Source organism: Alternaria infectoria, assembly GCF_024043175.1.
Source record: "Alternaria infectoria strain BMP 0036 chromosome Unknown scaffold_26, whole genome shotgun sequence".
In the NCBI taxonomy this organism is placed as follows: Eukaryota; Fungi; Ascomycota; class Dothideomycetes; order Pleosporales; family Pleosporaceae; genus Alternaria; species Alternaria infectoria.
Window position 1 is genome coordinate 224,701 of NW_026250715.1, and position 13,073 is coordinate 237,773.

General features: G+C 52.3%; 4 protein-coding genes across 4 annotated transcripts; 2 read left to right on the forward strand and 2 right to left on the reverse strand.

Annotated features, from left to right (window-relative positions):
• Nucleotides 1–166: 166 nt before the first annotated feature.
• Nucleotides 167–1,136, reverse strand: J4E92_009709 (uncharacterized protein; the record flags this gene model as incomplete). Its single annotated transcript, XM_051501052.1, has 2 exons — nucleotides 167–935; nucleotides 982–1,136. 2 exons carry the CDS (start codon nucleotides 1,134–1,136, stop codon nucleotides 167–169), a joined length of 924 nt encoding a protein of 307 aa, XP_051348783.1.
• A 202-nt stretch (nucleotides 1,137–1,338) lies between these two features.
• On the forward strand, nucleotides 1,339–7,592 carry J4E92_009710 (uncharacterized protein; the record flags this gene model as incomplete). The annotated part of the gene is made up of 4 exons (XM_051501053.1): nucleotides 1,339–5,958; nucleotides 6,005–6,447; nucleotides 6,494–6,612; nucleotides 6,664–7,592. 4 exons carry the CDS (start codon nucleotides 1,339–1,341, stop codon nucleotides 7,590–7,592), a joined length of 6,111 nt encoding a protein of 2,036 aa, XP_051348784.1.
• A 947-nt stretch (nucleotides 7,593–8,539) lies between these two features.
• Nucleotides 8,540–10,309, forward strand: J4E92_009711 (uncharacterized protein; the record flags this gene model as incomplete). The annotated part of the gene is made up of 1 exon (XM_051501054.1): nucleotides 8,540–10,309. One exon carries the CDS (start codon nucleotides 8,540–8,542, stop codon nucleotides 10,307–10,309), a length of 1,770 nt encoding a protein of 589 aa, XP_051348785.1.
• Nucleotides 10,310–10,651: 342 nt separating this feature from the next.
• J4E92_009712 (uncharacterized protein) lies at nucleotides 10,652–13,057 on the reverse strand (the record flags this gene model as incomplete). The annotated part of the gene is made up of 6 exons (XM_051501055.1): nucleotides 10,652–10,814; nucleotides 10,866–11,584; nucleotides 11,635–11,889; nucleotides 11,945–12,807; nucleotides 12,872–12,884; nucleotides 12,941–13,057. The coding sequence occupies 6 exons, from the start codon at nucleotides 13,055–13,057 to the stop codon at nucleotides 10,652–10,654; spliced, it is 2,130 nt and encodes a 709-aa protein (XP_051348786.1).
• Between the last annotated feature and the right edge of the window lie 16 nt (nucleotides 13,058–13,073).

Sequence of the window (13,073 nt, forward strand, 5' to 3'; positions counted from 1 at the left end):
CACCGAGCCACGAATACGAGCGAACGAGAAGTCACGAGCTGAGGTGGTGGATATTTGCTGAGAGACATCAAGCGCGAAGAAGCAGCTCGTTCTGCGCCGCTATTGGCGTTATTGTACAATACTGTATACTACAAAATGTACACCAGGCGGGGGAGTCAGAGACGGATCACGCAGTGACCTTACCTCTAATCTCCTCCCAGACATCATCTCCTATGCTTCCTTTAGTCCAGTTCATATACACTCCTTGTACACCCTGCACTTCCTGCAGCTCATCCAAGAAGCTACCCAATTCTTTAGCCGCGCCCTCGTCCTCCAGAGGCACCTTGGTATCCTCATTAGGATCATAGATGATCTCGCTCTCCTCAATTTCTACATCTAGCTCCTTCGCCAGTCTTTCCGCAGTCTTATTCGTCAACGCAGGCTCGGTGTACAACACGACTCTTCCCTCGGCGTCTTCGTCTACATCTAGCACGCCAGCTTCAAGGGCTGGCTCTAGCACCTCGTCTACGCCTACGCCATCTTTCTTCCGTAGTATTATCCGTCCCTTCTTCTCAAACATGAAAGCTACAGTCGAGACGCTGCCGCCTGCCTCTTTTATGAGTAGTCGTAGGTCGGCTAGGGTGCGCAACTTGTTGTCCGTTTGACATTCTATTATTGTGGCGACGGAGGGCGGCAGGATGGCTTCGAGCATAAGTGATTCAAGGGCGGCGCCCGATGCGGAGAGCCCTTGTCCGCGGGCGATGGCGGCTTCGATAGAGGCTTTCGGCACGGCGGACTTCTTCGCGGTCGAGATTGCGAGGGAGAGGCGGGGGTTCATGTCGGGATTCGGGCCACCAAGCTTGACGGCGTTGGTGATGTCGCGGGTCATAATGGACCGTTGTTTGGACTTGCCGGCGTCATTCTTCGCTTTGTCATGTTTGATGGAAGACCACTTGCTGTGGTATGTTAGCCATGTGCCATTGAATTGTGAAGGCGACGTACGAGTGGCCTGATTGTAGATTTGGGGTGGTGCTCAAGCATCGCACCTGCTCTTGTATGCGCCACTGTCTCGGACGAGAAACATATCTACAGGAGCAGCATGTCGCGTTCTCCTTATAAAACGCAGAGAACACTGCGCGACGTAACGGGACAGACATGGCGGCAGATTTTAGTTGTTGACTCGCAATAGTACAAAAGTTGGAGATGCGTGCCTGCCAAGACGGGGGTCCGCAACTCCCACATGCATCCACCGGCCTCTCCACACTGGACATCTGTCACGTCAAGACTCGCTACGACATGAGCAGCCGAATGCGATAACTGCGATAACGAGACCGACGTCACGCGATCCCCTCACCAGCCATGGCAGCAGACGAGCCAGCCGCGGACAAAGGCCCCTCCAACCCTGAACTCGACATCAAGAAGCTCCACGCGCTACCTTCAGAACAGCAAGACCTCTACTTGCTGACCTTCAGCTCGGACCTCGCCCGCCATGTGGCCTCCTTAGATGGCGACGGCGCCTCGGCCCACCAGATATACATTAAGAAGGAGATATTCCAGATCGTCAACTTCGCGTCCCCCGCCCCCACACGAGTGATCCGAAACAACTTGGGACGAGCAATTGCGGGCATATTCGAAAAGGGAGACAGGAAGCTGTTATTTGAGTCTATCAACGAGTCGGTTGGCATAATCAACGCGGCAGGAAAGAGCGAGAAAGATGTGAGGACGAAGCATGCGGCTGTGCATTGCCTGGGCGCCATCTTCGAGGCCGCGGGCGATAGCGCTATAGGCCTGTCCCCACTGGCTGTCAAGTCGCTGCTAGGACTCATTAAGTTTTCGCAAAACTACACCGGACTACGAGCGGCAGTGTTCAAGGCTGTGGGCAAGGTCTTCAAAGGCGTCAGCTCGCACGCCGATGAACTCATTGCGAGAGACGCGTGGAAGCAGGCGCGCAATGCTGGCAGCGACAAATCCTACCTTGTTCAGACAGCGGTGTTCTACTGTCTGGAACAACTACTCCGGCACACGACCTTCTTCGACAATTCGAACGACTTCGATAAATTGCAGAATGTAGCTTGGAAGGCGATTGATAGTCCCTCGTCGTCTGTGAGACGCGCTGTTGCATCGTGCATCAGCGCTGCGTTGGTCAAGAACTACTCTGAGAACGCGCCAGTTGACCTTCCCATCCTTGGCATTACCCGTTCGTCGACCGCGCAGAAGAAAAAGAAGAACAGAAAACCAGGCGATGACGACGGTGATGATGTGGTTATGGAGCGCTCAGAGTCTCCGGCACCCAAGAAGTCGGCTTACCAACTCTCTTTCACCATCGCGAGTCTTCTCAAACTGCTTGCGACACAATACTGCCGACCCCAAGCTGGCAATCGCGCACGAGCTGGAATTGCCGTGTGCTACATCAAGACCATCAAGGGGCTGGGCGAGCAGATCGTCGAGACCAAATATCCAGAAATCGCGCGCAGCTTATTCACGGACATTCTCAGCAACAATGTCATTGTACAGAATCGCTACCGCACACTTAGCACTAGGAAGTTCGTTGCCGTCATACTGGAAACAGTCATTGGCCGCGAGATGCTTGGAGAATCTGGCCAGCTCAATGCCGCAAGGTTTTTGGTCAATGAGATATTAAAAGACTATCCACAGGCGCTCAAGGAACGACCAGAGCCAACAAAGCAGACTTTGATCGGGGCACTGAGTACAATGTCCTCACTCTTCAATAGTTTGGGATCCGCTACAAATGTCATTGCGGACTCTTGCCGCGATGCACTTCTCCAGGTCTTGCAGCATCCGAGTTACACAGTTCAGGTGACCGCTTCCGCCTGTCTGCGCTCTTTTGTGCTTGCGTGTCCACTTCAGTTACTGCCAGCAGTTACGATCTGTATGAACAGCGTCAACCGAGAGCTTGGTCTTCTTGCTGGACCGAGACAATCACCCAGAAAGTGCGTTGGTCTCGCGAACGGCCTTTCTGCTGTACTCAGCACATCTACGTCTCAACCACTCCATGGGTCCGTGGATGTAAATTCGAGAGTACTCCAACAAGCCACTTCACTCCTCAAGTCGGCGAGCAACTCAGATCTGAGGATTGGTTCAACTCAGATTCAAGTCGCATGGATCCTGATCGGAGGCTTGATGACTCTCGGTCCTAACTTTGTCAAGATACATCTTTCCCAGCTACTCCTGTTGTGGAAGAATGCGCTTCCGAAACCCCTAAACAGAGACAATATGGTGCAAAGGAACTACCTAGAACTCTGCTTCCTGGCACATGTTCGGGAGTGCGCTTTAGGCTCTATCTTGACCTTCTTGGAGTTCAACAGCCGCATCTTAACGCTTGACGTTACGAAAAGACTGGCAGCGATGCTGCAAAATACAACAATGTTCCTGAATACCCTACCGGCTAAGAAGACAACGGATGATATGTCTCAACGTCTGTCACCCGCACTTCAACTTCACGACTTTGATCTCATGGTCCGGAGGAGAGTGCTTCAATGTTACACCAAACTTGTCGAGTTGAGTCCAGCAAGTAGCCATGAGGTCTTACTTCAGACAAACTTGTTACCTTTCGCCATCGCATCCTTCGCAGAGCCGGACAACTATACCACAAGCTCATTTAGTACGGCAATCGCAAGTGCTGCAGGAACATTCGAAAGCATATGGGAGGTGGCTGACAACCATGGCTTCGGTGTCACTGGACTGGTGCGTGGTTTCGACATCACACCTCTTCCTGGAGAGCAAGATACTGGTACCCACCATCACTGGCTCACGAGGCATGGACCTGAGTCGATTATTGACCGCACGCTTCTATCACCCATCTGTGGTGCTCGTGAACACGATTCAATATCCCTGTACATCAGGACATCAGACGAGAGTCATGAGCTTCCCGACCCACCAGCGACTGAAGTCGTCAACTCGGCACTTCAGTTGTTTGCGATTTGTCTACCACTCCAAACTGCTAGGATCCAAGAAAGCATTTTGGAGCAGATGACATCATTCCTTTCCGCAAGTAGCCTGCAACGCGATATTAACAGAAAGACGGCCATGATGGTCAATATTGCATATGCGGTGCTATCTGCTCTAAAGGTTGCAGTCAAGGAGACCCGCTCGGCTCCAGGAAGTCTGAAAGGACCGGCGGTCGAGAAGGTGATGCAGGATCTGTTGCATCTTTTCGTTGTCCTTCCCGACCCGTTCATCCGCAACCTTGCTAGTGAAGCTTTGGGTCGTCTGTGCAACAGCTCTGGAAACGCTCTCACCACCACTGAGGTAAACTACCTGGTCGATCAGATCGTCGCTAATCGGGAACCCAATGCTCGTTCTGGGTATGCTGTCGCGCTTGGCTGTATACACTCTCAGCTCGGTGGTATGGCTGCTGGCTTTCATCTCAAGAATATACTTGGAATACTGATGTCGCTCGGCAATGATCCCCATCCGGTTGTGCACTTCTGGGCCATCGACAGTCTATCGAGAGTTGCTGACTCCGCCGGTCTATCCTTCTCCAGTTATGTCACCAGTACGCTCGGCATGCTAGCGCAACTGTATGCCGCCGACACACACAATGATGAATCAATGTCTCCGGCATATTCAAACATTGAGATCGACATACCTACCCCCGCCGTAATCGCGCGATGCGTCGACAGCACGATCAACGTGCTTGGGCCGGACCTGCAAGATGTTGCAAAGGCAAGAGATCTGATCATGACTCTTGTCGGCCTCTTCCAGGGCGATGCGGATGAGCTGATCATCATCGAGAGTCTTCGTTGCCAGGAACACATTTCGCTATACGCGCCTGGCCATATGGAGTTCTCAGCCTACGTGAAACAATTGCAACGGGCGGTTGAAAGCAGCTCGACACAAATCCGTGACATGGCTATCGACGGGTTACACAACCTCATGAGGCGCAACACGGAGGAAGTCATACGCGCTGCCGATCCCGGTCTGGAAGATCAGCTGTGGCATGTTCTCGATCGTGACTCTGAGCATGAAGTGGTGCGCAATATCATCCGCAACTGGCTGCATCAGACTGGCTTATCGGACACCGCGACATGGGTGCAGCGATGCCACTCAGTCCTCACAAAAACGAAGAAGGTCGAGACACAGGACAAGATCGAATCGAAGCCAAAAGCAGGAGCGACTGATTTGCAGGACGAGGAAGTCGCGGGCTTTGCATCAGCGTCTAATGCGCCTGGGGCTGAGGCTGGAGATGGCGCTCAAGTCAGTCAGGAACTACTCAAATGGCAAGTGCGAACATTCGGTATGGATTGCTTGAGCGAGCTCGTTGCGATGGTGAGCAAAGAGGCCACATTCAGAGAGGAGTCACCCTGTGTCATGGCCTTGCAGCAGAGGGTTGCTGATGTTGTGCGCATCGCTTTCTCTGCATCGACCGCCGGTGTAGTACAACTGAGGATTCGCGGCTTGAAGATTATCGACCAAGTGCTCAAGCTGTTCGGCAAAACACCCGATCCCGACTTCGCCGAAGTCACTTTGCTCGAGCAGTACCAAGCTCAAATTGGTTCAGCTCTTACCCCAGCGTTTGCAGCAGACTCATCGCCCGAGCTCGCCGCTGAAGCTGTCAACGTATGCGCCACTTTCATTGCTACCGGAATCGTTACAGACGTAGATCGAATGGGTCGTATCCTCAAGTTGCTCGTCTCAGCGCTTGAGAACTTCTCCAGCGAATCCGAAACCGCAGCAATCGGCGATCTCAAGGGACTCAGCTCGAACGCTCAAGTCATGGTCAAAATGGCAGTCTTCTCAGCATGGGCAGAACTGCAGATTGCGAGTGCCGAGCAAAGCTACTTGGTGGATGTATTGAAGCCGCACATCGCAAAATTGACTCCTCTTTGGCTAGCGTCGCTTCGAGAGTATGCCCGCCTGAGGTTCGAGCCCGACATATCCTCTTCCATGGGCTCTGCCTCTCTATCTGGAAGTCTGGACACAATCTATGCTGCGCTCAACCGCGAGACGCTTCTGAAGGTATGATTGGTCGTCGAAGATCTTGATCAATACTAACAAAGTGCAGTTCTACCAAGATACCTGGCTCAACCTTGTAGATGCAATTGCCAGCCTCATCGACGAAGACAGCGAATTTGTCTTTGACGCTCTAGACGGCAAGACTGAATTGTCAGAATCCACCCCTAATGGGAAGTCTGATCACATCAACTACCGCGATGAGCCTGTTGCTTTCTTCTTTGTTCTGTTCGGTCTCGCATTCGAAGCATTAGCAGGCCGCCCAGGTGATCTGCAAGCATCCAAAGAGCAAATTCTGGAGATATTGCAGGCACTGAAGAAGATTCTGCGCCCTTCAGTATCCGGCCATGCGATATACCGAGAGGTTGTATTCTCTGAAACAATGGACATGCTAGACAGGCTCGTGCTCACTGAAGGCTTGACGGTTCAAACAGTCATCGTCGAGATCACACGAAACCTATGTCTTGGCCATCCATCTGCACGCAGAGACCAAGGGTAAGGACACCCTCAAACTCTACACTTAGCTTGCTGACATTGATAGAACTACCGCCGCGGATGAGCATCTTTCCGAAGATATTGATCAGCTATTCGAATTGACCAAGATCATGGTGCTAGTCCTGTCCGGACTCGTGCCTGGGCTGGAAGACAGCAAAGCTAAGGGTATGTTGACTTCGGTATCGCGCCATAATAAGTCGCTAATAATACTCTCAGCGCGCCACGAGATGAATGAAGAGGCGGTCGCTCTACTGACGACGGCACTCTCCGCGCTCGTAGATGCCGCGCAAGTCTTCCCATCGATCATCAAGGCTGACCTCCACGCTTGTATCCTTCACATTTTCGCGACTATACTAAGCACTGGGGCATGCCAAACCACAGTCATTCCTCAAGCACTTCCAATTTTCAAGCGCTTCATCACCAGTCTCGCACCGCATGCCGAAGGAACGGATGACACAAGCAAGCAACTCCGCGCAACTCTTTCGCGCTTCCTCGCAATTCTCAGATACGCGCAGCAGCGTGAGTTTGACGCTGCTCTTGCATGTGAGAAGAACACTGTTCTTGCGACTACCATCTTACTGAGCTCCGCCGCTTCTGCGTTCTCACCTGATGATCCGCTCGTCAAGCGCTTCATCGACGACCTATTCGATTGTCTCGGCACGGTAACAACGAGCAAGGTAGCAGCAGGCTGCTGTCGCTCACTGCTGCTTCTACCCAAGAAAGGCGCTCTTGAGACGAGCCTTGCCAAACTCATCCTTCCCCCAACACTCGCCTTCTTGGCGACGCCCTCTGATGTAGAGGGTCTTGACGATTCTCGCACAACGCTCGCACAGACTCTTGTCACATTCATCTCCACATTACCACAATCATCACAGCGCCAGACTGCGACCAAGATCATCATACCTGCGCTGTTGGCACGGGCGCAGAAGGAGCCCAAGGCCAGCCAAGAGATTGCGGCGCGCTTACTCGAGATCGCTAGTGCGGATCAGCAGGCGTTTAGGGGCGTGGTGACTGGGCTGAACGCCGACCAGAGGAGTTTTATGGAGGGAGTGCTCAAGAGTGGGCAAGGGCCGAGAAGGCAGGAGGTTAGTAGGGAGGATGACGGCATGCCAAAGATCGCGCTCAAGATGGACTTTGGCTCATAAGACTCGTTGTTCTTTGTACGGCGTGGATCTTTGGACAACATCTTCCTCTGAATTTCGTTCAATGAGCGGTTGACTTTTCGCATCTGGATGCTCAGCTTACCACATGTCAGCAAGAGAAGGAGCGTGCGCTGCGCGGGTCGCATGCATGCATAGGCTCTATTGAAGGACACAGATCCACCATTGGCACGCTCTGCATTGTAGGTAATTCTCATTGGTCGCTGTGGCGATTGTTGGCTTTGTGCGCACCTTCAGGCTGGACAGGAAGTCATGGTTGAGCACATTAGAGCTAATTCCTGGAACGGGGCGTTCGAGCTAGACGCATTCCGGCGAGTTGCAGATCAGAAGCATGTAAGCCACATGGCGGCAGTATACTCTAACCATGCAATAATGTTCGATGTTGGATCTTGACCAGTAATTTCTACAGTCGCCTACCCGCGATTTGGGGGCTGAGCCGGTGTTATTGGTAGGACATTTCAAGCCTCCGGGAGACGGCTCACCACCGCTGCACCCGGAAGCGACTGCGGGTGTCACAGAACCACGCCTTCTCAATTCCGTCGCCAAGCTGACGACCCAATTTTCATGTGGATTACATGTCGCGACCCGTGCCGTGGAGAAGGTATGAGCAAGAAACCGCCACGCCCGCGATGCACGTCTGATCCTGCCAGTCGGTGTCTTTACCTCTTCGAGTGTCGCTCGCCACAAAATGAGTGAATAGCCAGACAGATACACGAGACATCTTATCGGCTTACGGTGGTCTCGATCTCTTTGTAGTATCTTTGGTTCCTTTATCTTCTCCTGCAGTCTCGGTGCTGAGGCTCTGCATGCTCTCTCCGCTGCAAGTTGTTTCGACCTCTTTATAGCCGTCGGCCTCCAGCACTGTTTCTTTCGTTCTTGGATCAGCGAGTACCCAACATCTGTTAGCCGACCAACATTGCCCACGACGAGCGATGGCAAACGACCCCGAAGTCGAGCATAAGACGGCTCTTAGCCAAGTTCGCAATGCCCCTCACGAAAGTTCACATGGATCGGAGAAAGATGCAGAATATCTTAGCAACACCCCTGATGGCGACAACACGGTCGACACCAACTTTCAGGCTGGTGTTCAAGACATCGAAGCCGTGACGCTCTCCTGGACCACCGGAGCGCTGGTGACTGCCTACATCCTCATATGGCTGGTCTACTTCATCCAGGGCTTAGTGGCACAAATCAGCGGCGCCTTAATACCCTACGTTACCTCTTCTTTCGCCCTCCACTCCCTCACCCCTACCACCAGCGTCCTCAGCTCTGTCATCGGAGGCGTGACGAATCTCAGCATAGCCAAGGTTCTGGACGTTTTCGGCCGCCCACAAGGATTTCTTCTCTGCTCCATACTCGCCACTGTTGGGCTTGTTATGTCGGCTGCTTGCAACAACGTCGAGGCATACGCTGCGTCGCAGATCTTCTATACCGTCGGCATCAATGGTGTTGGATACAGTCTGAGCGTGTTCGTCGCAGACACGACATCATTGCGCCACCGAGGTCTTATCCAAGCTCTGGCTGCTTCGTCCTCTTTGATCACCGCCTGGCTGGGCGGACCGATCTCTACGGCATTTCTCAACGGAGCAGGCTGGCGTTGGGCCTTTGGCATGGAAAGCATCCTCGTCCCGGCGGTCACCCTTCCTCTTTTCGGCCTTTTCACTTACCACTACTTCAAGGCGAAGAAGCAAGGTCTGGTACCCCAACGGTCGAGTGGACGCACATTTTGGGAGTCGTTCAAGTACTACATGCGCGAGTTCGACGCTGTTGGTCTCTTCACGCTATCTACTGGATTCGCATTCTTCCTTCTGCCGTTCAACCTCTACACTCTGCAAGCCAAGGGATGGGACTCGCCCATGATCATTTGCTTTCTCGTCTTCGGTATCATCTTACTGATCCTTTTCGGAATCTGGGAGCGATTCTTTGCTGAGATTTGCTTCATCCCCTGGAACCTTCTTCTGGATCGCACTGTCGCTGGAGCGTGTCTCCTGTCCTTTGCTCTCTTCTTCAGCTATATGTGCTGGAGTTTGTACTTCACCTCCATCCTGCAAGTCGTCAACAACCTCAGCGTTACGCATGCCAGCTACATCATGTCGACCTATAGCGTTGGTGGCTACATCTTGGCTATCCTTGTCGGTGGCTTCATATCCTATACTGGACGGTTCAAACCAGTCACTCTCTTCTTCTCACTCCCTATGGTAGTACTCGGAACCGCACTGCTCATCCACTTCAATCAGCCCACGGAAAAGATCGGTTATATCGTCATGTGCCAGATCTTCGCCGCGTTTGGTGGTGGCGTCATGACAATCACGGCCGAGATTGCCATCCTGGCCGCAGTCAAGGAGCAGCAATACTTCGCTGTCGCCATCGCTCTGGTTTCCATGTGTGGAGGTGTTGGTGGAGCCATTGGACTAACGGTGTCCTCTGCAATTTGGCAAGACGTGGTCCCCAAGAAGCTCATGGAGTACCTTCCGGCGGAAGAACTTCCAAACTTCTTGATGATCTACGCGGATATCACGACGCAGCTGTCGTACCCAGTTGGATCACCCACTCGATTGGCGGTACAGAGGGCTTACGGAGATGCACAAAGATATCTGTTCATCGCAGGTACTGCTGCATGGATCATCGGCATAGCTGGCGTGCTCATGTGGCGAAACATCGACGTTATTGGCATGAAGCAGACAAAGGGCCGTGTATTCTAAGCTACATCAACATCTCGAGACAGCTGTTGTTAGAAAAGCGGGACATCGTTCTTCCAGCTTCTTGGTCTTGAGAGCAAAGAACATGAGACCTGCAGTACCTGAATCACCATGCACTAGAAACCCTTCTCTTCAACTCTTGTTACATTCGCGAGTCGCCTGTATACTTTGTATTATCGTAACCTCTTCCCATCGTTGATGTATTGTTGCGCGCTTGCCAGAAAAAAACGCCGGATGCATGATGTGCAAACTCCTGAAATCCTCCCAAATTCTTCCTATATATACACCACGCATGCTTTCCATAACTCCCTCCTCTTTATTACCCTACCAATGATCCGAGAAGCCTCAGCAATGCATGCCATAGTTCGAAAACGCTTGCGACGGGTCAATAATGATGGAATCGTCCAAATTCGTGAAAGCCAACAACTCCGAGTTGATGTCGTAGGCGCCAGAATCATCGAATGTAAGATCAAGACTTTGCTGTGTTTGTAGCGGGGTCATGAAGTTGCTGCGGTCGTTAGTATTATGGCTTACATAGGTTTATTCAGTCATCACTTACGGATCCCAGTTGCCCCATAACTGAGCGATCATCTCATCATCGAGATGAACCTGCCCACTCGACCCATTCGCGTCTCCGTTGTTCTGTTGAGCCTGGCCAGTGATACCTAGGTCTGCGAGACGTAATGGAGTTTCCTCAGTTACCATTTTGGTAAAGCCTATCTGCTCCATACCACGTGTGAGCTCCACCAGCTTCTCGATATGCGCGCTATACCGGGATGTTCTGGTGTGTGCGTAGGCAAGGATGAAGATCATGATCAGCCGTAGAATACATGTGCTATCAAAGGCCGTCAAGCTCGATAGTGTGCCATCGTTTGCCATTTGTGTCAGTATCGAGATGCTCTTTTGTGCGGCGTCAATGCACATCTTGCCCATCCGCTCGAACCATATCCTCTTGCTCGAAGCCAGCGTCCCATGCTTGATGACGAGGTACAGAAGGAACGGCCGCGTGAGGAGTATCGTGGTGCTCCAATATTGGAGATGCAAGATTGCAACCGCACGTCGGTGCGTGGGAGGCGCGGGTACGTCGTATTTGAGGTGTGGCGGCATCTGGCGATACCACTTTTGCAGCAGCAGAAGGGAGTTAGATACGGTTGAGAAGGATATCGAGTTGGCCGAGCGTTCCATGTAGACCGACTGTATGATCTCACGCTTCAAGCGACAGAGAGACACCGATGTCGCCATCCATGATAGCGGGGTATGGAGTCCGGGATATAGTATCTCATAACCGTTAGTATGGACGCGTTATGAATGGGCGATTTTAGACTTACCTGCTCTGACGGCATGGGTGTAGTGACCTTCGTAAACCGCTCATCTATGACCGTCGGACTCCCGCCTCGCGAAGATAGTTCCTGGTCGAGCTGGAACAGTGTCCACCAGATTCTGCGATTTTGTTCTCGCTCTATTGTAGTTCCAGACTCAGCCAGTTGGTCACGATGTAAGCCTAGAGAAAAGGCCATCTGAACGCTAGCGCCCATGTACAGATAAGCGCTGACCCTGGAGCAAAGGTTCTCCATAGCGATGCTCTGAGCAGTGGTCAGCCATGCCGAGAACAGTTTCAACAATGCCAAATGTACATACCATCGTAGCCATAGCACGTATACTGTCGACATCGGCCTCATCATATACTGCCGGAATGAGTTGTTTTGCAAGTGTAAGGTAGTCCTCGGATGTCTTCAAGTCTAATGCAGCTGGCCAATCCGGAGGCGGAGAGTTGCCATTGGCGCCTACATAGTTGGCTGCGCCAATAGCGAACATCGTGTACAAACAGCACATCCAAGAGCTCGACGAGCGGGGTGTCGACTCGGAGTACGTGTTTTCTATTCGTCGGAGCAGGGTTTCCACTGGGTATAACCAGTACGTGCAATGGACATCCTCTAGAAACCGGGAGATGTAGACGTCGCACAACTCTCGACCGGGAAGGTAGTAGCTCTCTTCAAAACCAGGAGAATTCGAAGGCGAGGAGCCTGGTAGTGTAGGCGGATATGAGCCTACTTTGGGGCCTGGGATAATCGACGGGTCCTTCCTTTGCATACCCAAAGTGGCCACAGCAGCATTAAAGGGTATTTCACTGTGAGCGCCAACGTATCGAAATTTCCCTCTTGAATCTTTCATCATGCAGCCCAACGGCTCATGCAGTTCCTGTACGTCTTGTTCCTCGCCATCATCAACACTCTCTGCATCCTCAGGCGACTCTTGGTCATTACTGAAGAGGCCTTCAGTATGCTGGACAGGCTCCGCATTGAATGTGCCTTCCTTGATGGCTTTGGCAATGGTTCGGAGCGATTGCAGGTTAAGCTCATGCCCAGGGAAGAAATGTTCGAGGATGCGCATAGAACATTGGTATTCTTCCTCGGTAACATGGTAATAAGGCCTTTTCCTTCTTGGGGTAGCGATTGTGCACACCGCGCCTGTGCGTGCGCAGTAACGACATGGTCCCGGGACTTAAGATTGTCAGCTTGTGTCATTGTCGGCACGATCGTACTACCGGTGGGAGAAACCCCATACCAGGATCAATACACTAGAGGTAGTCATTAGTTTCTTGGCACTGATTGACGTGGAGATGCCTTAAGCTACCTTTGTCTTCCTACTGCGACACCGATCACAGCTGCTGTGGACACGATGGGCGTTCGGAGCTCTGCTGGATGGGGGTGCCGAAACTCGTGGCGGGGCGACGGCCGCGTACTCGGCCATATTTATCCGATACCCT